Below are 25,804 nucleotides of genomic sequence, written 5' to 3'. Positions count from 1 at the left end.
AGCTTTCATAATGACTGGAATTGCGGCATACAAAAGTCACGTCCTCAAACTAAATTATTATTAAAAGGACAAGAATGGTAGGGCACTTTATCTAAATAAAGACAAAATAAGTTATTAAAATAGGATATGACCTAATGCTTTATAAGGATTTAACAAACAGTTAAGTGATTTTCACTTATCTGTAAAAGAGTGGAAGAAAATATTCTAAATAGCAACTGAAATAAAAACTTTTCATTTAAAAGCATTTGTGTCCCTCTAAAAAACCTCCATATCAACAATTTCACTATAAACCCATTTTCTACATTTATTAAACACAATACTGTAAACATCACTGTCTCTAAACATGCAGAACTATAAAATTTATAATCTTATATGTACACTTGTATTTGTAGCCTATGCTTGGTTCAGCCCTGTACTATATCAATTTTGTGACAAACACTTTCAAGGAGCTGAAAGTTTCTCAGATGAATACCCATATAATACTGGAGATCAGGACTCATTTTCACATCGTCACTCAAGACTGAGACACACACAACAGTTAAGAATAGACTACAAACAATGCCATCTAAATTAAACTAATTTGGAACTGCAAAGAGGATTGTAAAGAAAGAAGAAGTGACTTCAGGCAATTACTGCATGTGAACGTGTCATTTATTCCCTTCCTAATACTACTTACAAAGGAAGAGTCCCTTATTTGCAAATGTATACAAGTGTAAGACTTCTATAACATGGTTTAACGAATAAAATGCTATGATTAAAGGACATACTATTATAAGCAGTCCCATCTTTCTACATAACAAACACTATATGTTAAGCAAAGATGATAATTGGGTGGCAGGTACAAAGTTTTAATGAAAAATACCTTTAATCTGTACTTGAATACATTTGTCAGGATGGCCTTAAATCTGAACTTTTTATTGCATTTTTCCATCAAGTATATTCTGTCAGACATTTAGATAAATAGCCAATGTTATTTAAGAGTGTGATACATTAAAGATTAACTGTAAATGGTCCCTACAGATCCATTTATTGTCTCAATGACTTCCCTATTTACTTAGCTTAGTTTACAAACAAAAAAGATGATTTTTCCAGTACTGCCAGTTCAACTTGAACTCTGAAAGGGATGGGTCACTACACAAGTATACGCAATATAACTGTTTTGTCACTGAAGCAAGCAAATACGACTTAGAAGACACAAATGAGAGGCAGATGTGTTGAGTCAATAAGATTTTTACAGTCACTTTTGTGACCATAATAATATTTTAACATTAATTCATTGTTCTTAGCAATGCGATGTCTTCTGAGAGATATTCATTCACTCCTGCCACCAAGGGATTAAAAAAGTCTTCCATTTTAAATAATACTGTTAACATTTCAAGCAGAGCATACTGCTTTTTCTACAGGTGTATAGGATCTATCCATAATTCGTTTCTTAAAATTAAATTGCCTTATGTAACTGTTATAGCCACATATTATATGGGGGAGAAAGGATATAGATATAGCATATTTGAAAATTGAATTATAACAAAAAGAAAACCATACCAGTTGACTGAACACTGTGTCACCACCATCATCCAACAAGTCATACTCTTCAGACACACTTGGGACAGATCTCTGCCTTTGAGATTCTGGTTTGCTAGTGTTGTCTTGAGCAGAATACCATTCTGTAAGGGTGGTTTGCTGTTTCTCTTCTAAAATATTTATAATTTTAATAAAGCATTAATAAGCAAACATTTTATTATACACATTTTAATACCCACTTTTATTTATTAAAGATAATTAACTTTAAAATTGTATTGGAGACATTACCATGCATAAATACTTTCCAAAAAGCATACACAGTAAGAGTTTGTCTATGCAACCCTTTGGTTAGAATGCTGGCTCAAATCCAGGGGCAGTGTCTAGTAACTCGCAAAGATCTTCCAAAGTTTCATTACTGCAAACCTTTGCTTTAAGAGCAAGGAATAAAGCCATAATATACAGAAGACTCAATCCTCAAATGATCAGGACAAAGTACTATAGACTGTAACAGAAGAGGAGTTCCAAGTAAGGAATTATTACAGGAATGGACACAAAATTTCTTACTTCTCTGCAAGTAGAAAACTTTTGAAATGATCAAGCAAGAGGAATTAAATAGCTCCTAGACAAACAACATAATGGAGACCATAACTGGTCATTATACATATTCCTCAGAAATATAAAAAGCTTTACTAGGTCAACAGTGATTTATCATTTCTATATCAAAGTGAGCAACATGAATGATGTACACTATATAATTATGCCTCATGTTAAGTTTTAAAAGATATTTTGTTAATAGGTCATACATTGTATAAGTTGGGGTTGGGTTTTGTTGTTGTTGTTGTTTTTTAAATAGGGACATGTATGTCTATTTAGCCTCACCACAGTCTTCTTTAAACTGGTTAATATGTGAGTTTTTCTAGATTCTTCTTTTCTAAAATATCCACCAAGTGGAAAAACAAACAAAACCCCTATACATCAATAGTCACTGTTTCTGTGCACTGCAGACATTGTGTTGTGCCTATATAGTAGGTGAGCCTATATAGTATTTGTTGATATTATGATGCCTTCACACAGCTAAAAGTAAACAAGTGAATTATGCGGGATTCTGCTTCATTAGAAACAGTAAAAAAAAAAAATTAAAACAATGTTTACCAAGTGGAGAACAAAAAAATGTAAAAAAGAAAACAGCAGGAAATTAGGTGTTATTTCGAGTTTTTACAAAATGTACCACAAAAGAGTAAAACATTTAGGGCCAAAAACTGCTTGGGTTGATCCACTGAAGTTTACTATTCAATATTTTGAACAAAAATCTACTTCTGAACAAAAATGTTGGCCATGTTTTACTACTAGAAAACAGTTGCTACCAATGTCTCTTTTCCCCAGCTCGAAATACATATACTAACCTCGCTGTTTTTCTTTTTTGTATTTTACCATCTCTTTATTTGTATATCCTGTACTTCGTAAGGTATCTTCCAGAAACATCTCTTTAACTTCATATGGTCTTCCTTGAACTGAAAATAGAAATAATTAATATTTAGTATTTTTAGATTTTCCTTGCCACCGTTAGTTATCCTTATATGATGGAACCAATACATCTGCCTTGGTATGGAGAAGAAAAAGATTTCAACAAATTTCTAAGGGCTATTTTAAAGATTCAACAATAATAATTCTTTCAATAAAAAGTTATAACTTTGGTAGGGGTTCATTTTATTAATAATAGTGGAGTCAAGGCAGATGAGCATTTTACAAGAAGGTTGAAAATACCAGCCGGAATTACACGTTCTAAGTTATTAGCGCTTCTAATTTTCTCTGCATCAAGCTGAACTCATTCTCTTGTCTTTATACCCCACTTTATTCCTTTATCTCTAAAACACAAAATATATATATAAATACTCTATAAAAATAATGCACTAATCTGCAATGGTTACAGAAATGTTTCAAAATCCAGCAAGCTCAGGAGTGTGTGTCAGCACAAAATTTCAACTTTGATTTGCTTAATCATAGAAGATTAGGGTTGGAAGGGACCTCAGAAGGTCATCTAGTCCAACCCCTTGCTCAAAGCAGGATCAATCCACAGACAGATCTTTACCCCAGTTCCCTAAACAGCCCCCTCAAGGATTGAACTCACAACCCTGGGTTTAGCAGGCCAATGCTCAAACCACTGAGCTATCCCTCCCCCCGAAGTGTCATAGGTTTAACAAACACTTATTCAAATATTTTGTTACGCTTTAATGCGATAGATAAATTCTAGTCAGGAAAAAACTGATCTTGAAATTAGTCAGATTTAGTACTTGACTTACTGTGTATCACTGGGCAGCTTCCAAAATATCTGATAAAGAGATTTACATCCAGGGCAGCACTAGAAAGAATCAGTTTCAAAGTTGTCTGTTTTTGCAATATGTCTCTTAACTTTGTTAGCAAGAAGTCACTGAATCGATCCCTCTCATGTACTTCATCCTGTAACAAGAAAAAGGGCAAACATCCCAGATCCAGGATCAAAATATTTGAGAAAACTGTACCCTCTGCTAACCTGTATAGATGGCCAATAAATTACACAAGTATTTGTCAAAGGAAATACATCTCTATATCATGAAGTAAAAAACTGTAGAGGAGGGATTTTGCACAAGTATCACAGAGCAGAATTTGCCTGCTGAATCTTACTATTAAAGATGATGCATGATACACAAAACACTGCTAGATTTTTAGATCCTCAGTTGGGTTTTCAAACTGGCAGTTGCAAAACAATCTCCTTACTCGATAACTGAACAAATCTGATCTGGAAATCGCGGCGACAAAGCTGGATCCCCACAATTTAATTTTTATAAAATAACTTTTCAGATTAACATTTATCATAAGAGCAAAATCCTCCATGAAGTATAATTTAGTCACAGGTAGCTGACCAGAGATTATTTACATCTTGAACTTTTTCTAAAAAGTCAAAAAACTCAGAACCATTAAATTGTGAAGGTATCTTGCTCTATGTACCCATGTGTTCCTACGATTGTTACCTTTGTTATTCTTTCTGTTACAATTTAAAGCAACACACATTAAATTGGTGTAAGCTCTTTGGAGCAAGACCTCGCTGTATGTTTGTACAGTGCTTAACACAATAGGGTCATGATCCTGACTGTGGCCAGAGTGCTCAGCACTTTGCAGTACGGAATGCTTACAGAAGTGTTGCTTCAATGTAGACTGCAAACAGAAATGTGAGACACATGGAATTCTGATACATGCTCACCAGACTCCACAGTATCAACATGAGCTGTCCTAAGACTAACTGTATTTAGTTCCAAAGAATGTTGCAAACAATTCAGTACTCTATCCTCCCCTCAATATATCTATGTACTCTTATTAATTTCAAATATGCACTAAAAAACCTGAGCCCATTAAACTAGCAAACAGTATTTTTAATGCAGAAAAACAAACAAGCACATGAACTACTATATAGACCAGTCAAAGGCAGCAAATACAGAATTATGATTCATATTCTGCTCAGCTGACATAAATATTTGAGACTAAGTATACTATACAGCCAATTAATGAGAAAAAATAAAGCCTGATCTCACAGTTGTCAAGGGCTCTGGAATGTCACTCTACATGAACACGCAAGGGTTCTTACCACAATAACATGCGTCACGGTCGATAGTGTGCTGTCTCCTGCCATCAGCGTACGAAGTAATACACCGTTAGTGCAAAATGTTAGCAGAGTCTTTGGAGAAACTCTAATTAAACAGTTATAAAACAGACACATTCAGTTCTTTGCAATGTTATAAATTATATATAATTTAAAATATGCAATCTATCTTTTATATTATTAAAAATTAATGGTACTCAAAAAAAACAAAAAACCTGGTCACTAAGAAATGACTCCTTAATGTAAGATAAAACATGCTCTTGAACTTTCCAGCTTATACCACTGAAAAATATTTTCAACTGTCAGTGCTGGAAATCAGCCGGGTCACACCAGACTGACCTGCAAGCCAGTCTTTTTTAGGCTACAGCTACACTAAAGAGTTTACAGTGGTGGAACTACAGCGATGAAAGTGTGCTACTGTAAGTTCTCTAACGTGACTGCTCTGACGGGAGAGAGCTCTCGGGTCTGCTTAACTATCCAGCCCTGCCGACATCACTCTGAGGGGTGGCTTTTTCACACCCCTCAGCGCCATAAGTTATACTGCAGCAAATGCTAGTGTAGACATAGCCCTAGAGTCTTCCATCTTGTTCTCCAGAATCTCAGCTCTCATGTCAGTAGAGCCCAAGTGATTATATTTTGAATATCTACAAAATTGTATTGTGCTTGCATCTCATTTTGGTGCCTCCAATAGGCAACGCGAGGTGTGTGGGCATAGCTTGGGAGACTGCTACTACTTTCTCCCCACCAATTCAAGCCCCAACAAATGCTTGACTAACATCTGCCTCTAGCAAGGGTTTTTTTTCTTGCAGGCATCTAAAGCGTAGCCGAAAAGGGAGACACAAAGGATAACAGCTGGGAATCCATTAAGTCTCTCAAAATGAAGAAAACCAGCCTCAAGGTATCTTACCTCTCCATCCCTAACCTACCTCTGCTCAGATTGACATCTCTGACTGCCTCTCCAGCTTCTCTTCCTGGGTACCCCCCTGTCATCTAATGCTTAACAGGACTAAAAAAATTAACTACTTTCCCTCCCAAATGCTCCCTTCTTCTCCTCTTGTCAATTACTGTTGGAAATTCCACTATCCTCTCAGTCTCTCTTCTATTCCCCTCGCACATTCAAGCTCCTTCTAGAATCCTGTTAGTTCTTTTAGGAGATATTGCCTAGGAAAACACCTGCTCTTGTCCATCTCTGCCAACAAACCCTACAGAAACGACTTATTCCTATCCTCAGCTACTGCAACCTCTTCTTCTCTGGCCTGCCAGACAGACACTCATCTTGCCCCGTCCCTCTTCAGACTCTCAAAACACTCTTGCAAATCCATTTTACTGGACATTTTCATAATCTTTAGCCCCTCTTAATAACCCTTCACCAGCTTCCTGTGACTTTCTTCATCAAGCGTACGCCTCTGTATTCACCTTCAAGGCCACCTAGCTCCTTCATTTCTCTGCTTTTGTCACCTTCTGCACTCACTTTAGCACCTTCACTCCACTGAAGCTGCATAACTAGCCAAGATCTTAGTGTCCTCCTCTCACTTGTCCCCACACCACCTTCTGAATGGCACCATATGCCTGGAAACTCCCAACCCCTACGTCCTCTGTCCAACCAATCTTTCCCCCCCCACACTTTAAAAAACACAAGTCTCTCAACAGTCGTATAAACCTCCTGCTGAAAGGGTTAGCTAATGAACAAATTAAAATAAAAACAAACATTAACAAAAACAAAAAACAGGCAAGGGCTCAACTAATTTTTGTTTCCTCCTATTTTCTACACGTTTAAACACTATTTAGTGTGTATTACATTAAATTATTTAGGACAAGGCCCTGACTTACTAGCATATCTTCAGAGCTCCTAAGACTTTCAGAACTATACAAATAATGAATAAAAATAAACGTTTTTATTTTCACTAAAATGAATTGGGGTTTTGTGCTTGAGGAAAAACTTAGATCCACATTTCCTCAAATTATTATTTATTTCCAAATCAAACTAAAATTAAAGTTGTGTATCAGCAGAGATTTCTGGTTTTTGCACTTTCATAGACGTCTGATCAGATGGAACTTCATATTTTATACTTCACACTATGTAGCTATCTGTGTTTCTTTGATCATTTATTGTTCAGCATCACAGATAAGCATGTTGCTTAAATGACATGAGATGAACAGTACCTGCCCTGAGGAACTTAAAATCTAATTTTTCTTCAAAGAGTTAGATGCATTTACACAACTTTAAAAAAAAAAAAAAAGCATAATATTATTTATACCTGCTTTCTAATCGAATCTGATAGCCAATTGTCTGGCCAATCTTTTCTCTCCTTTCTGCAGCAACCCTCTCAGCCACAGCAATAGCTGCCAAACGTCTTGGCTGAGTGCAAAATATGCGACATGGAATTCCATTTTTGTAACAGTCATCAAGAAGGAATTGAGGAATCTAAAAGAAAGTGGGTTTGTTTTTTAGTTTGATAGTGTTGCAACCTTTCTACCTTAGCAAACAAAATATAACTGAGAAGCACCACTGAGTAAAGCAGTTTGCATTGGCTTATTTTATAAAGAAGAGATGGAGATTCAGTCTGTAAGAGCCCATTACAATTCTTTTTTCATTATTCATTTTAGGGTATTTTGGGTGTTTAATACTGGTACTCAGCATGAAGGAGGCAGATCACCATAAATCACTAAAGAAATAGACAAGAGGTGAGAGGTTTAGGAGCTCATGGCTGTCTGCTCATGCTCTTTCTGTCGTTTATTATTGAGAGGAAAGGTCAGAGCTTCTTATCCTAGATGCCAACCCCCATTACTGCAAGGCTTTGGGTGCTGAAGTGTTTGATCTTTCTTTTCTCTCCTCCTACATACTAGAATTTCTTAAGCGGCTCTGCTGAGACTACTACTCCTGTTGTTGCCAAATGAGAAACATACATGGATCCCTCTGGAATTCATAGCAGAGGGCACAGCTGGTTCCTGATACAGGAAGAAGGCATCCAAAGCCAAAAAGAATTTTTTCTAGGAGTTTTTAATAGACCAATAATGGGCTATTACTGACAAAGTCAGGGAAATAGAACAGGCATCTTTCAATCTGATTTTAGGTAGATGATGTTATTTTGGGCTCTAGCCTGTTTAAGAGAGAATTTGAAACATTTCAGATGCTGTTTTCTCAAGTTCCTTACCCAAAACAGTGAGATAAGGAGCACTGGTACACAGGATGACCCAACAAAATTTTAACGATGTTAAACTTCTAACCAAATATATAAAAGAACACTACAATTCTCTTAAAAGGGAAACAACATCATCACAATTTTGCCATGACAACTTTTAGGAAAAGTCTCATATAGTCATGGTAGAGTTTAAGAGAACTCTACAGTCATTATTTAGAATAAAAAAAAAATCAAATACAGAAAACAAATATTTACTGCCCTTTCTGCATCATGGCTGTCGATTACTAGATGAGCATGGTAAAATTAATTTATGCCATTGTAGGTTTTGTTTGTTTCTAATATATTTAAATAAATTATTTCTTATTGTCCCTAAACCTAATGACCACAGATTTTTCACTGATCCCTTTCTTACCACTTGTCTGCATTTCCTAACTGTAATTTGCAGTCATTTCTATCAACTGTTCTGTATGTGTGCATATGTCAACAATTTCTTAATTGCCACTTTCACTTCCCCTCTAAATCAGGATGGGTTGGGCCATAAAGCAAAAAAAATAAAACCAAGAATTGTTGACTTTTCTAGGATAAATCCTGCTCTCGTAACCTGGCATTGGAACTTCCCATGTGCAGTAAGTAAGCAGGATTTGACCCTGTGTTCTTAGGCCAGTTCTTTGTGTTAAAAACACAGTACATAATGCAGGGGCCATAAACTACAATAAAAAAAAGTATAGGGTTGGAACCTGCCTGGAGACCCCACCCAGGATAAAGTATACTTGAGACTATCTCTGACAGCTGTTTGTCTAACCTGTTCTTAAAAATCTTCAATGACGAGGATTCCACAGCCTTCCTTGAAAGCATATTCCAGACCTTAACTATCCTCAGGAAGCTTTTCCTGATATTTAACCTAAACCTCCCTTGCTGCAGAGTAAGCAGATTACTTCTTGTCCTACCTTCAGTAGACCTGAATAACAATTGATCACCATTCTCTTTATAACAGCCCTTAACATATTTGAAGACTTCTTAGCTCCCCCCTCAGTCTGCTTTTCTGAAGACTTAACATGTGTAGGTTTTTTTTTTTAAATCTTTCCTCATAGGTCAGGTTTTCTAAACCTTTGGTCATTTTGTTGACCCTCTGTGGACCCTCACCAGTATGTCCACACCTTTCCTAAAATGTGGCACCCAAACCTGGACACAAAGAAAAGCCAACAGAATAATACGAAGAGATCCCATTTAAATAAATAATGTTTTAGGACTTCATTCTGACACACAAATAAAACACATATGGTTAGTCCAACAGTATAAAGAACTAATTAATCCTTTTAATTTCATTAAGTGAAAAGCCATACCTGAGTAGTTTTTCCTGATCCAGTTTCTCCCACAATCAGAACAACTTTATTTTCTTTAATAATTCTGACAATTTCTTCCTGTTTTTCAAAAACTGGTAGAGATTGCCTGAAGGAATCAAATTCAGATTCCCCCCTTTTCACAGGAATCTGAGGGATGCCATTGTTAAGTCGCCCACTTGTCTTACTCATTTCTCTGTTCTCTAAGAAAAGACAGAATTAATGACATGGCATCAAAGGTGTCCCCCAAAATGTTATAACTCAATGCAAAAACTGAACATTGTTAATATAGAGGTTTCTAAAATAAATCAAAATACCACGTTTCCATGTTAGTGCAGTAAAATATTTTAAAGTGACAAACGAACACATTCCAGAACTCTGGTGGAAGTTATTCTGTTGTTTGACAAAGGTTTCTGAAAGAATAAAAAGATTAACCTTCCCAATATCTCACTGCCAAAGTGGGGAAAGGCTACAAGTGCTGTGAAAACATCAGACTCAGCCCACAGGGAAAGAGAACAAACCATTATATTTAAAAGCAACGCATCTAGGCATCTAAGGAGAGGCGGCAACTGATTTAAAGTAGCTGACCTGTGAGGCTACCATGCTGGCCTTAAGTCTCTCCTTCAGACCCATTTCTTCCACAGTTCCTAGAGAAGTTATCATATATTAAAATAATAAATGACTAATGATTTTTTAAACTACTCCACCATGATGAACACATGCCTTCTCTGAGTTAACGTATAATCATATTGTAACCCATGTGGTTCTTATCCCACTCTTTTCCTAATGATTTGTTGGTCACATTCGTTGTATCCATGTTTAAATTAGTCCCAAATCCTGCAGTGTAAGTCTACAGTACAATTATAAATTTGCAGTGGACCCTAGCCACATGACTTGGGTTCATGGTGTTAGGGCTGCAGTGCTGTTTAACTGCAGTGTAGACTTCCAGGTTCAGGCTGCAGCCCAGACTCTAGGACCCTGAGAGGTGGGAGGATCCCAGAGCTCAGGCTGCAGTCCCAGCTGGGAATCTACACTGCAGTTAAAGACCCCAGCAAGCCCAAGTCAGTAGGCATGTACCTGCTGTGGGGTCTAATTGCAGTGTAAATATATTCTTAGACGTGTCTAATTTGGAATACGGTAAACTGATTTTGCTGAGTCTATACTTCTAGATATACAGTGTACACTGCCACATATTTAACACTAGCACATACCATAGACATGCAAGGATCATAAAAATCTTTAGCATAAGAGGCTATTCTGCAAAAGTCTAATATTAAACTATCTAAAATTCAAACTATTGATGTTCATCACTATTAAATAAACTAAAAATAAATTCTAGGTAGGTTTTCATGCTTCTTGCAAAACATCAATTCAAGCAGTTTTAGTATAAGTTTCCTGAGAATGTCAAATCTATCAAGAAACACTTTCACTCTATGAAAACGTCAGAAGATGCAATTTCAGTACAAACTTGAGTCCTTTATATCTACGACTTCTTCACACAGGCTAACAGACTGAGCTGGACAGGAGCAAACAACTGGCTAAGCAGGCTGGAGAGGTAAATAGACTTACCATTTGTACATTGCTATATCAAATCATACACACCCTTCTTCATAAAGCACTGCCACACAGTTAACAAACAATGGTTCCCAAACACACAAAACTCTAGTCTTGTTCACCTTATTATAATACAACCTTAAGAACAAGAAGTGTGCAGTATTTAGAACCATCATAAAATCCGTAATGTCAAATGAAGTAGAGTTTTCTGTGCACCAGACCAAACCTCCTATACAGAAATACAATTAAGCCCTCATAGCTGAATACCTGTTCAAGTAATAAACCTGTTAAAAGGTCAGTTTATCAAATGTATATTTGAACTAGTTCTGTTGGTTAGCAGAGATTTAAGAAGTCTGAATTGTAAACTCTTTAGTTTACGGACCAGATCTACAACTGGAATTCAATTAATATAATACAAATATAAGCTTCCTTCTTATTTTAATAGGAAAAAGTCAATAATATAGCATGGCACGAGAAAATTAAAAGCAAGCTATTTTCTAACAGTATGAACTCACAAACTCTTATCAGATTATACTGCACATACCAGCTTCAACAGCAAACACATTTCCTCGTTCTGTTTTTGGTAGAAGTTCAGTGCGTTCTTTATTGGTCACAGGAAATCTCTGAATTAGGCTCCTAATGGCATGTTTTGTATTGGGGGTCAAACTACAGGCCATTACTGTATGCGCTAATTCTGACCCATCTTTCTTCTTTATGGTTAAATATCTATTTGCTCCTTTTCTGAAAAAAATAAAGAAATTTTTCATTTCACTAGATAGAACTATTTTACCTATACATACAAATCTTCTGACAATTAACTCCTAAATTATATTAAGGTGATCTACAAAAAAAAGTTAAGTCTAATAATATATCAAATACCACAAAAAACCACAAAGAGAAGCATCCAGCACATGATTAAGAGATCCAACAGGATGCCTAAGCAAAAGGTCAACCTGGTTTTAGAATTCTGACTCAAAGACCTGCTATTATCTCAGTGGCCATGATCAGGCTTTTGAACCTTGACAGTACCCGTTCAGAAATTATTTCAAGAATCATAGAAGAAAAAAATGTTTTGCTCAAACTCAGTCTCTTAGGATGCTTCCCCAGCTGATCTATCAGCAAGTCCAGATTTTTATGTCTTTTATATACACTGTGCTCTGTTTCCTCTTCTTCTGTGTGACCCTACCTACAACTTTTGGACTTTGATCATCTTCTGTTTATCTCAGCATGAAAGGGGCCCTCTGTATGAAGATTTCCCCTTTTCTACTTAGAAGGCTGAAATGCAGAGCGACTTGGGGAGTAAACCTATCCCCACAACACCATCCAACCCCTTTCCCCCATTACTCTGTACAGATGCTCTCACACATTTCTAGGAGTAGGGGAGGTGCTGCTCTCGATGATATGTCCCTTACTAAGCTCCCAGATTCCATGCAGAATCTTAGTCAGGAGGCAATACAGTTCAGAGTAGAATAACTCCTGGCTCTCTGTGTAAAGAGAGTTCTTTCTTTGTCAATTTCATAAATCCATAAGGTAGAGAGGGGGCAAGGCTTCCCAAACTGAACAGGCCCCAGATTCCTTCAACCAGAGAACTAGTGCTCAAAGAACCCTGCAACGAACCTCAGTATCTCTTCCCTACTAGACCCTCCTGAATGATCTGCCCTCGGTCAAACTACAAGAAATACTGGAAATATATATATATTGCCTTTTAAAGAGATATGTGGACTTTCATTTTTAGTAATTAACACAACCAAGCTCACATTAACTTACCCTTTACTTTTAGAAATCAGTCCAAGAGACTGACTCAGCCGGTGAATAAATGCTCTTTCAGTACTAGTCAAAGAAGAAGGAAATTCCATTTCTAAAAAATTAAAAAAATTAGAAGATATAACACAACATAATTAGCATGTTACTTCTTCCCTATTTCAAATAAAATGAGAAATATTTACTTATTTCCATGCCAAAACAAGCAATCTCACCAAGAACTAGTGAGCAGAGATCTCTAATCTCCAAATAAATTAGTCTCATCCAAGAGGGGAGGCCAATCTGTAGTTCTACTTTGTTAGTGGGAAGTATCTTCCTCCTCACACACATAAAACCCTTGCCATTACCTATTGTAGTGGTTCCTAGCTTTTTCAGCCAACTGCAGTCATATGCCAGGCCCAGTGTAAGAGCTCAGTGGTACAAGTGCCAGGGAGTCATGTCCACCATTCACCCTTGAATATTTTGGCCAATATGGCACTTGGGCAATTAGAGGACTGGGGTGGTATAGGAGCTCATTATGTTGGGTTAGAGCTCACATAACTGATAACGATCCAAGATCCAATAAGCATCCATGGAACCTCAAAAGAGGTTAGGGCGGCACACATGCATGAAGTACCAGCACTCGAGACATGTTCTAGCCATAAATATTATAGCTCAGACATGACATGCTGTCAGCCCCATCACCCTAAATTCACCTCAACAGCTATTCCTGTTAATACTAGAATGATTCTACCTGCTTCCCAAACCAAGAGCCCCACAGTGCCCTCAAAGAGCTTCAGCCACCAGAATGGGGCAGCAGTATAACCTTCCGCATCCCCATGTCCTGTCCTGCCCTCCCACACACAAACATCCCCTGCCCAGATCACCCCCCACAACCCAATCCAAGCCCTCCCCTACGCCCCCCCCCAATCTCTTTCCCAGGTCACTCCCCACCCACCCAAGCCCTGCCCTCCTCCCCCACATCCTCTGCCCTGGTCCCACCCCCAACCCAACCCAATCCCTACCTTCCCCCCCACAACCCCTGTCTAGGTGTGTCATAACTATAAAGGGAAGGGTAACAACTCTCCTGTATACAATTCTATAAAATCCCTCCTGGCCAGAGACATCAAAATCCTTTTACCAGTAAAGGGTTAAGAAATTAGGTAACCCAAAGGACCATTGTTTTGGTGGTTTTCGCTCCTGGGAGTAAGAGGGACCGGACATCAATCCATGTTCCCCAAATCTTTTTGCATAAGTCTCTCATATTTCAAACTTGTAAGTAACAGCCACTCAAGGCCTGTTAGTTTAATCTTTGTTTTCTCAACTTGTAAATGCTTCTCTGCTAGAGAGAGGTTGATCCCTGTTTTGCTGTAACTTTGAAACTAAGGCTAGAGGGAGTTCCTCTGGACTCTTTGAATCAGATTACCCTGTAAAGTTATTTCCATCCTGATTTTACAGAAATAAACTTTACCTTTTCTTTTAATAAAATCCTTCTTTTAAGAACCTGATTGATTTTTTCACTGTTTTAAGATCCAAAGGTTTTGAATCTGTATTCACCAGGACTAATTGGTGAGGGTATACTCTTAAGCCTACCCAGTGTGTAAGGACTTGGGGGGAGGATCTGCCCAGGAAAAGGGGGGTTAGGGACTTGAAAAATATTTGGGGGAAGGCAGAGTTCCAAGTGGCTGTCTCCTAAGATTTGGGGCATGCTTGGTGGTGGCAACTGACTGTTACCCTAAGCTGGTAAACAAGCTTGGGGGGTTTTCACGAGGGTCCCCACATCTGCACCCTAAAGGTCAGAGTGGGGAAGGGACCCTTACAAAGGGTACCCCCATCCTTTGCCCTTCCCCCCCACACCCTGTACAGATTACCCCCTCCCCAGACTGACAGATCTCCCTGCTCACCCAGAAGCCCCCTCGGCCCCCAGCCCCCACAGGGCCTCACGCACCGACTCCCTCCCGGGTGCCTCTACATCATCCCGGCCCGCGGTCACCTCTCTGGTCCCCGTAGCGGAACCGCTCCAGGGCGATGTTCACCGCGATCTTCACCTCCTCATCGATGCGGATGTCCTTTAGCCCCCTGGCCCGGCCGCTGCCCGAGCCGGAGGCTGCGGCCGGGCCCCCGCCAGACAGGGCGCTGGTGGGCGGCCGGGGGGACACGCTGCTGGGCCGCGACATCTCCCTAAGGGGACGAGATTGTCGCTTCCAGCCCGGCCCGCGGCTGCAGAGCTCCCTCTGGCGGCCGGGGCAGGCCGCGCGCGCACCTGCCGGCTCCGGGTCACTGAGCCCCAGACAAGCCGCCTGCCGGCAGCTCAGAGGGAAAGTGAAAGGGGCGTGACTAGCCGCGACGCAATGACATCCCCTCAGGCGGGGGCGGGGCGAAGAGGGACCCAGGAAATAGGACCGGGAGCCGCGCGGGACGCATGCGCTGGGGGTGGCCGTGTCAATCCAATCACAGCCGTAGGGGCAGCGCGCGGGCCTAGCTCCAGCTATGTGTGCAGCCCCCGCTGAGCCTGGTGCGCGCGAGCGGGACGCTCACCGCACCTGGCTGCTTCTAGTCCCCAGGAGCTGTGTGTGGGCTGGCGCCTCCCCACGTGGGTCAGGCAGAAGCGCCTGCTGCTATTGTCTGCCCCTGTTTCTGAGGCAGCGCTTCGTGCGGGTTTGTCCTCCCCCGCAAATTGGCCTAGTGCTACAATTTCCGAAGGGCCCCGCCTCTTTTTTAAGGTCGTACCCCCTGCGGCCCCTAAAGGGTAGTGGGATTTACCTTCCTAAATTGCTCGTCTCTCCCCTTCTATTCACTTCTGCTCGCTCTCTTTGATGTAAAAGTTATAGTTTTTACAAAACCGCCAAAAATAAAGCAATTAAAAGCTGAACAAAACAACACACAAAGAGAAAACAACTTTACTTGAAATAAATCCAGTGCATTAATTATTTTAACCCTTCAGAAATGCAGCAGCTGGAATTACTCCTAACTTTCTTCAAGAGATAGTTCCTATTAGCATCCAGCGGGGGTGGCTTCACCTGCCCACTTCTAAAGGGCCTCCCCCCAGCCTAAGGGGAGGACCCACAGGTCTGGGACACCAAGTAATTACGGGGGACAACTAATGAAAAAACAGGATCGGGAGTGAGGTCATAGGGCTAAACGAAGGGAACCCGATGGGGACACCGAGCAGAGAACCCCGGACAGCGCCCACTGCTCCTCGAAGGCGTCAAGGGAGCCAGTGGACGCCGCCCAGAGGAACTCTGCCCGGATACGTGAGCAGACAGAGGAATGGAAATAGGCCCTACAGTCGCAGGAAATCCCGTCGGCCAACCTCCTCTCCCTGGTGTTGTAGATGGTCAGTTTGGCCAGGGCCAAGAGGAGGTTGAGAAGGAGATCCCGCGACTTCGTGGGGCCACGGATGGGGAGCGTGTAGATAAAAAGGTGAGGGGAAAAGTGCAACCAAAAACGCAGGAAAATATTCAGGAGGAGCCGGAACAGGGGCTGCAACCTGGCGCACTCCAAATAAACGTGCGCCAAGGTTTCCTTCTCACCACAGAAAGGGCAGGTGCTAGGGACAGATGTGAACCGCGCCAAGTACACGCCCGTGCTCACGGCTCCATGAAGGAGCTGCCAACTGATATCCCCGGCGGGCCTCAGGACCAGGGCAGAGTACAAGCTGGCCCACCGGGGCTCCTCACCCTCGAGAGGCGGCAGGAGGTCCCGCCATTTGGTATCGGGGCGGGACGCGAGGGTGAGGTAGTGAAGGGTATGGAGCACGAGCGAGTACAGATGTTTCCGTGGCGCGGTCTGGAATAAAACCGGCTGCAGATCATGCAGCCGGCTGGCAGTGAAAGGGTGAGGGGACCGATTGGGTCCACGGGGCAGGGGCCCGATAAAAATGTCCACGGGGCCTGGGGTGGAGGGTGGGCGGGGCGTGCCTTCTCGCAGGACCCGGTCGAGGGAAGCCTGAGCAGCAGGCAGTAAAGCAGCCTTCACCTCCTGAAGTACGCGCTGGGGAGTACGAGGTCTGGAGAGCCCCATGCGCTGAGCGAGCGTCAGGGGATCCAGCCAGTCTCCCCGGTCGTAGTCCAGGAGGTCTCCGACCCTGGTGACTCCCGCCGAGACCAGCCTCTGGCACACCGTGGGGGACTCCGCCACCTGCACACGAAGCTGGGGATTGTGTAGCAGGGGCTCCGCGAGGAGGTCAACCCCCACGGTGGCCGCCACGGACCTGGTCGTTGAAAAGAGCTTCCAGGTCCGGAGGAGGTCTTGGTAGAAGACCGGCAGCCCGGAGAGGTCTCGCGGAAGACCTCTCGGATGGAGGTAAAAGAGCTGCCGGTCGTATCGAAGCCCTCGGAAGCGGCGGAGGAAGGCGTGCGCCAATACGCTCCACGCCGGACTACCCGCACCAAACAGGAGCCTCTGCAGGGCCTGGAGGCGGAAAACATGGACCTGAGCGCGTAAGCACTTCAGGCCCTGCCCCCCCTCCTCCAGGGGCAGGTGGAGGACCCCTGCCGAGACCCAGTGCGTCCCTGGCCAAAAGAACTCCAGAATCGCCGTCTGGAGGTTGGCCAGGAAACCCGGGGCTGGGACCAGGGTGTTGAGCCGGTACCAGAGCATGGACAGGACCAGTTGATTAAGCACCAGTGCCCTCCCCCGAAGGGAGAGGCACCGGAGTAGTCCTGTCCATTTCCGGAGCCGCTCCGTCACCCTGCCCTGCAAATCCTGCCAGTTCTCCGGCGGAGACGGATGCGTGGCAGAAAGGTAAACGCCGAGATAGAGCAGCGGACCCGCGCTCCACCGGATGGCCTGAAGCGCGGGTGGGAGGGAGCTCGCTTGCCACCCGTCCCCGACCACCAGGCCAGAGCTCTTGACCCAGCTGACCCGGGCGGAGGAGGCCGCCGAGTACACAGCCTGGCAAGCCTCCACCCGTTCAAGAGATAGTGGCCAAGCAGCAGAAATGCAGACTCTGCTGCTAATCCTAACCACTAACTAATATTTGAAACAGGGTCTTTCCTTATTTCCAGACTGCAGAGTTTTAAAATAAAGTTTAATGTAAGATAATTTAAAATGACTTAAATTACTAAAGTAACAACAAATTCGGCAAATATAGATGTTTATCAGTTTTAATAAAGTTAAATACAAAATGTTTAACCCTTTTATTTTTGTTTGCCTTATAAAAGACTTGGTCCCTATTACATTGTACACACATTAAATTAATCTATGGATTACAGTGGGTTACTCAAAATAAAAAAAATGTAAAACAAACAAAAAATGTATGATGATAACTAACTAGCTGTTTAAAATTCCATCCCACAAACCAAACACACCACAAAAACATCAAAAAATCAATATACAGAAAAAAAAACAAGCATAAAAAATTGAAGTGCTTGATTTTGACCAATCTTTTATTTATAAATCTGCCATATATAAACAATTAAGTTGGCACTCAGCTAAAAACCAGTGTCAGTTAATTTAAACTTAGCTACTATGTAAAAGCAACTGTATTATTGCTGTATTGTGTTGTATTATTGCTGTACATCGTTTAAATAACTGTTTACCCAATACACAAGTAGAAATCAACAAACAAATGGTAGCAAACAACATAAAGGCAAAAAACAACAACACAATAACTACAAATTGGATAAACAAATTCCACGTTAGCACCAGTCATAATTTGGGTAAGTGATACCACATCCTAAGTAAAACATGTTATTCAAAACAATCTTGTCCAGTGCCTACGTACCAATATTAAATCCTAACACAGCAATATTTAATAAATTAGTTACTGTCCATTCAGTAGGTTATCTGGAAAATAGCATCCATAAAAAAAACAAATAAATCTATGTCAACTACTGATGTATCACAAAGCAATGCAACCAATAAAACAAAAAAGCTAGCTGTTCCTGTTTCCTACCCAGCAAAGCTTAACAGCAAAGGTAACCTATAATATGAATGGACTGTATTGAGTAGTAACTAATTACAAAATATTTGTATATAAAGGCCTCCTTTGTAATCATCTCTGCTCCAAATTTCTGTTTTAATTCTCATATATGTAGCACTGTGGAACACACTATAATAATGCTTATTCCAGTATTTCAAAACACTCAGCCTTCTACCAATAATAATACAAATGGTAACTGTAATTGCCCTAATAAAAATATGTTGCTATCTACAGCACCAAAATAAAAAAGCCAAACTGTAACACCAAATTTGAAACAAAAGTTATATTTAAATATAAAGTGATGTCATATGTACACATACATACTATACATATATATACCCATTTACACTAAAAATAGATACAAGGTATCCATATTATTCATATGCATTAATTATTTGGGAGTGCCCCCAAGCCTCAATCATAAAACTACATTCCTTAATCAAAATCCCAAGCTTAACTTTCCCACGCCTACCATAAGGGACTAATAACAATTGGAAAATAAAATCTGTCCATCAGTCATACAAGGGAATGTGAAAACTAAGAAACAGATGGGGTGTAAATGGGAAAGTAAGGTGGCCACATAACAGTGTTTAGCCCATTGGACCATCGTCAGTCCATGCATAATGCTTTCCAGGTCAATGGGTAAACATCCTCCCCATAAAAACACAAAAAGTGGGGGAATATAGTAGGAAAAGACCCTGAGATATAAGACCTTGTGTGAGAGGACCTGCTCACAGAGTCTGGCAAGAACAGGGTTGATATTGCAGCAATACACATTCCTAAGAAGTGCTAGTCACAGAGTCCTCAGGCAAAGACATCCCAATAGCAAGTGGTACCAGAACATCCAAGGATGGTATAAAAACATTCCCAAAGGATAACAGAAACACACAAACCATTCCTAAAAGATAGGGTCAGGATGACAGTACATAATAGAGATGTTTTGATCAAACCAGCATGTACAAGGTGATGGGTGATAACTAACCACGTCAGGGGGCAGTAACTAACTATGTCAGAGAGGTAGCACTAACTTGTTTGTATCGGGGTATAAAGATGTATCTCAGAGGGAGTATCTTTGTCTGGACTAGGAATGAATGGAAAGCCCTGCCGTTCACTGAGCTGATCCATTGTTATGGGCATACATGTATTGGTGGTCCGATAGAGTCTACGGGATGCTAGTACCATGCTTCATTGACAATAAACCTGGCTGGGTACCTTCATCCCTTATCGGAACTTGTGGTCATTGGGTGCGTCATTTGAGGTCTGCAATGCTAGCTGTCTGCACGGAGCTGGGGCGACACACCAAGGGAACGCACACATATAATGAAACATCTATCAAAATCTAACCACAGCTGTTACTGTGTTAAACGTAATTAGCCACAAGGTGGTGGTAGTACAACAAATGTGTATTTTTACGAGCAAGATTCTGAATCCAAATCACAGTGAGCCAGGCCCTGAAATCCCCCTTCCAGCAAAACTAGTGATATTTGCTGGATTAAAGCAACTGCTGGATTAAAATGGCCACATTTAGTCCTGGTGCATAAATGCAGTGTTTTTGAGACAGACCTTCAGTTGTGACAGAAGATATACTTGATTTAGCTGGAGAGAGAAGCAAAGGTAGTTTTCCCAATTCTCCCATCCTGGGGCTACTCTGCATTTTGTTATGAAAGATCAGGGTCATTAATTTCAGTGGAGTTGCATCTGTTTACACCATGGCTGAATACGGCCTATCATGTTTCTTCCAGCAGGTAACCTATCAAGTGTCTATAAAGACTCATCAGTGACTAGAGAATATTGAATCACCAATTGTATGGACTTCTAACAGTTTTAATATCTGAATCCTAAGGCTTTTCTTAGTTTTTAGAGAAAAAAATATTACAAGGAATATTTTTAAAATATAGGTGTGAGTAGTCGATCATGTCTGTAAATTTACAGGAAATTGTTGTTCACTATTATGTTATTAGAACCAATCTAATGTGTATACTTTTAAAGCATCACACACCTCATGGTAAGTAACTAAAAGAGGCATTGACATTTGTCTGTCCATCGACTCTATCCCATAAATATAGGTGGGAATGTATCAAGAATACCAAGACTATTGGCCTGGTCACAGTGGCTCGTGTTGTCCCTGGCTGTAGGATGCATACACAAGGAGCATGTTGGCACAGATCTGCTCTGAACAGTGACGATAAATTGGCACTGCAGAGTTCCAGGTTTGCTATGTCCCAGAGGTGCTATTTAGAAATTTCTCCATTTACATATAATGTACTCGCTTTTTCTAATTCGCTCCCTTGCAAACTCTTCCTGAGATCTGAAAAATCAAACTAGAGTCTTTCCTTCCTATACATCTTCAATGGTATTTATTTGTAGACATTTCTATTGCACTCAGTACATATCTGAGTACCTCATAGCTATTAATTAAGTTTCATATCCTCAGAATGAGGGAGTATTTTTTCCATTTTACATGCAAGGAAACTAAGGCTTAGAGAGGGCAAGTGACTTGCAAAAGGTCTATGATCAAGAACCTAGATCTTCCATCTCTTCTGTCTTAACACTACCAGCTTTCCTTCCCAAATAAAGATTCTGCAGGCCAAATTCTGTCCTCAGTTATACCTTTGCAAACCATTGTATTTAGCTAGTTCTCTTCAGTGAGTTATAACTGTATAATTAAGAGCATAATTTGGCCCTACATTGCAACTGGATCCTATGTTACATCTATTGATGATACACAACCTTCTTTTTCCATTGTTGTGTTGACTCTCCAGTGATATTAGATGTGAAAGTTTAAAAAGTTACTTTCAATCGCTAAAGTTAGCAAATATGACTCATAATATACAAAGGCGGCAGATCTGTTGAGTAAGAAAGTATCATTTGTACATAATCCTTTGCCAGGGAAAAACAACTGAGGAGAGTTGGCAGTTTTTCAAAGGGACGCTATTAAGGGCCCAAAAGCAAGCTATTCCGATGGTTAGGAAAGATAGAAAATGTGGCAAAAGACCACCTTGGCTTAACCACGAGATCTTGCGTGACCTACAAAATAAAAAGGCATCATATAAAAAATGGAAACTAGGTCAGATTACAAAGGACAAATATAGGCAAATAACACAGGAATGCAGAGGCAAGATTAGAAAGGCAAAGGCACAAAATGAGCTCAAACTAGCTATGGGAATAAAGGGAAACAAGAAGACTTTTTATCAATACATTAGAAGCAAGAGGAAGACCAAGGACAGGGTAGGCCCACTGCTCAGTGAGGAGTGGGAAACAGTAACGGGAGACTTGGAAATGGCAGAGTTGCTTAATGACTTCTTTGTTTCGGTCTTCACTGAGAAGTCTGAAGGAATGTCTAATATAGTGAATGCTTACGGGAAGAGGGTAGGTTTAGAAGATAAAATAAAAAAGGAGCAAGTAAAAAATCACTTAGAAAAGTTAGATGCCTGCAAGTCACCAGGGCCTGATGAAATGCATCCTAGAATTCTCAAGGAGTTAATAGAGGAGGTATCTGAGCCTCTAGCTATTATCTTTGGGAAATCATGGGAGACGGGGGAGATTCCAGAAGACTGGAAGGGGGCAAATATAGTGCCCATCTATAAAAAGGGAAATAAAAACAACCCAGGAAACTACAGACCAGTTAGTTTAACTTCTGTGTCAGGAAAGAGAATGGAGCAGATAATTAAAGAAATCATCTGCAAACACTTGGAAGGTGGTAAGGTGATAGGGAATAGCCAGCATGGATTTGTAAAGAACAAATCGTGTCAAACTAATCTGATAGCATTCTTTGATAGGATAACGAGCCTTGTGGATAAGGGAGAAGCGGTGGATGTGATATACCTAGACTTTAGTAAGGTATTTGATACGGTCTCGCATGATATTCTTATAGATAAACTAGGAAAGAACAATTTAGATGGGGCTGCTATAAGGTGGGTGCATAACTGGCTGGATAACTGTACTCAGAGAGTAGTTATTAATGGCTCCCAATCCTGCTGGAAAGGTATAACAAGTGGGGTTCCGCAGGGGTCTGTTTTGGGACCGGCTCTGTTCAATATCTTCATCAACTATTTAGATGTTGGCATAGAAAGTACGCTTATTAAGTTTGCGGACGATACCAAACTGGGAGGGATTGCAACTGCTTTGGAGGACAGGGTCAAAATTCAAAACGATCTGGACAAATTGGAGAAATGGTCTGAGGTAAACAGGATGAAGTTCAATAAAGATAAATGCAAAGTGCTCCACTTAGGAAGGAACAATCAGTTTCACACATACAGAATGGGAGGAGACTGTCTAGGAAGGAGTATGGCAGAAAGAGATCTAGGGGTCATAGTGGACCACAAGCTTAATATGAGTCAACAGTGTGATACTGTTGCAAAAAAAGCAACTGTGATTCTGGGATGCATTAACTGGTGTGTTGTAAACAAGACACGAGAAGTCATTCTTCCGCTTTACTCTGCGCTGGTTAGGCCTCAACTGGAGTACTGTGTCCAGTTCTGGGCACCGCATTTCAAGAAAGATGTGGAGAAACTGGAGAGGGTCCAGAGAAGAGCAACGAGAATGATTAAAGGTCTTGAGAACATGACCTATGAAGGAAGGCTGAAGGAATTGGGTTTGTTTAGTTTGGAAAAGAGAAGACTGAGAGGGGACATGATAGCAGTTTTCAGGTATCTAAAAGGGTGTCATCAGGAGGAGGGAGAAAACTTGTTCACCTTAACCTCCAATGATAGAACAAGAAGCAATGGGCTTAAACTGCAGCAAGGGAGATTTAGGTTGGACATTAGGAAAAAGTTCCTAACTGTCAGGGTAGTTAAACACTGGAATAGATTGCCTAGGGAAGTTGTGGAATCTCCATCTCTGGAGATATTTAAGAGTAGGTTAGATAAATGTCTATTAGGGATGGTCTAGACAGTATTTGGTCCTGCCATGCGGGCAGGGGACTGGACTCGATGACCTCTCGAGGTCCCTTCCAGTCCTAGAGTCTATGAGTCTATGAGAGTCGAAATGCATTTTAAGGTTTGTGGACCAAATCCATCCCTAGTTTATCCTCATTGATACATTTATACCAGGGATTAATCCTTCTGGGAGTTTAAGACAGGAATTTATAAAATATCAATGAAAGAGTGAGAAGTTTGACTTGCTTGAAGGACAGTATTTAAATGTCACATTGTAAAGAAGAGACAGTGTTAGGGCACTGAACAGAAGTCACACCATAGATTTTAGACTTTTTATAGATATGCTTGAAAATAAACATCTTGCAGCTAATAAATCATTCCCAAATAAGACAGTGATCTGAAGTAGAGGAAACAGCTTTAAGATAACACAAAAGAGGTCTGCTCAGGCCAAATTTCTAATTTGGACACAAGCCCACCCAACCTGGCCCTTCCCAGCTGAAACTGAGCCAACAGTGCCGTCTGTACCTCCTACCCCTATGTTTGGTGCAGTGGTGGCTACCTGCTGCGCTGTGTGAACTGCAAAGTGGGGTGCTTCGACTCATCAGCACACAGTGCAGCAAGGTGGCAGTGGCTGGCAGGAGGCATCGGGGCATGTATCTGCTACTGCACCAACCCCATTGGCTGAAGAAGGAGAGCTGACCTCAGCAGATGGGATTGTTTTCCCACCCAGCCTGAATCCAATGCTTGTAGTCGGGTCCTGTCAGGTTTGGTAAGGTTGCAAGGCTCTAACACAAAAAGCCACTAAATGCAGTATAATTCTGTGCTGCAAACTGCAATAAAGCCTGAATTATGGTTTTCATATGAAACTGTACGAGCAGCAAAGAGTCCTGTGGCACCTTATAGACTAACAGATGTATTGGAGCGTGAGCTTTCGTGGGTGAATACCCACTTTGTCAGATGCATGTCATGCATGCATATGAAACTGGTTGCTTTTCCAGGTGGAGTGCAGTTAACTAGTTGGTTCAAATGTACAATGAAACTCTTCGAGATGGCAAAGTAACAATTCAACTCCAGTGCTAAGAACAGGGAACTTAGGGCTAGGGTTTGCAACCCTTTCTCATGTTTGTGAGAATTTACGCAAGTAGTCCCACTAAAGTCAGTAAGTGCTCACTAGCAGGAGGAATGGCATCTTATCCTCTGTCAGGTGAGAGGATATAGATTTTTATAGGGTTAGGCTAACCATTATGGCTGACTCAGCCACCCTGTCATTCTAATTTGTTCAAAACTAGAGATGGACACATTTATTTTGACTAATAATAAACCCACTGAAACATTGTAAGTTTAAAAATGTGTGTCTCAAACTCAAGGTTATTGATTATGCTTTCCTTTAGGAAGAGCAAATACATAAAAAGAACAGGGTGAAACAATCATTAAAAACACAAGTGAAAAATTAGCCAGTGAGCACCATGACAAAGAGAGACTATTAAAAAAAGGGGTGGGGGGAGGAGTTGAGAAAAACTCTAATCAGATTATATATAGACATACTATATATATGCCATCTGCTTGTTTCTGAGGGGTTGTTCTTTCTCAAATGTATAGATTAGGCCTCTCATCAGCTAGAAGAAGCTCATCTCCTCACAGGTATTTGCCGGGGGATGTCTAGGGGATATTTATATGAATGTAGGAAGTGCTATACAGCATTAGACCAATAGTCCATCCTTTCTGGCATTCTGTCTCCAATAGTGGCCAAAACCAGATGCTTAACAGGAAGGTATAAGAAATAGAACATCCTGGACAACTCATAGGCAACATATTTTCCTAACCCCAGAAATTAGTGTTTCTCTTATGCTCTGAAGCATGACGATTTATATCCCTCATACATTCTAATTCTGTCTCATAAATTTTCTCATTATTCCAAAGCCAGTGAGTGCCTGAGTCTCTTTTGAAAAAGGGACTTTTGAAATTACTACTTCCTTGTTTTAATTGCCAATCTGTAAAATTAATTAATGTTTGTGAGGTGCTTAGACATGAGCCGTTAAAGTTCATAGACAGTCTGCAGGTAAAGTGGT

The 25,804-nt window shown here is 40.9% G+C and overlaps 1 protein-coding gene across 4 annotated transcripts in view; it reads right to left on the bottom strand.

The window, feature by feature from the left end:
- YTHDC2 (YTH N6-methyladenosine RNA binding protein C2) overlaps positions 1-15,141 on the bottom strand; it is a 46,088-nt gene extending 30,947 nt beyond the window's left edge. The window contains exons 1-9 of one of the 4 annotated variants that reach the window (XM_050945579.1): positions 14,926-15,141; positions 12,960-13,050; positions 11,737-11,933; positions 9,642-9,841; positions 7,414-7,580; positions 5,141-5,243; positions 3,822-3,978; positions 2,925-3,032; positions 1,543-1,691 (exon numbers count right to left, since the gene is read on the bottom strand). In XM_050945579.1, the coding sequence (XP_050801536.1) occupies positions 1,543-1,691; positions 2,925-3,032; positions 3,822-3,978; positions 5,141-5,243; positions 7,414-7,580; positions 9,642-9,841; positions 11,737-11,933; positions 12,960-13,050; positions 14,926-15,109 (1,356 nt within the window). In that variant the 5' untranslated portion in view covers positions 15,110-15,141. Of the gene's footprint in view, positions 1-1,542; positions 1,692-2,924; positions 3,033-3,821; positions 3,979-5,140; positions 5,244-7,413; positions 7,581-9,641; positions 9,842-11,736; positions 11,934-12,959; positions 13,051-14,836 lie in introns of all 4 variants that reach the window. The other 3 variants (XM_050945578.1, XM_050945581.1, XM_050945580.1) reach the window with 3 other exon arrangements.
- Positions 15,142-25,804: the final 10,663 nt, after the last annotated feature.

This window comes from Gopherus flavomarginatus, chromosome 3, assembly GCF_025201925.1.
Source record: "Gopherus flavomarginatus isolate rGopFla2 chromosome 3, rGopFla2.mat.asm, whole genome shotgun sequence".
NCBI lineage: Eukaryota > Metazoa > Chordata > Testudines > Testudinidae > Gopherus > Gopherus flavomarginatus.
The sequence above is the reverse complement of the archived record's forward strand: the minus strand, read 5'-3'. Positions and strand labels throughout refer to the sequence as shown.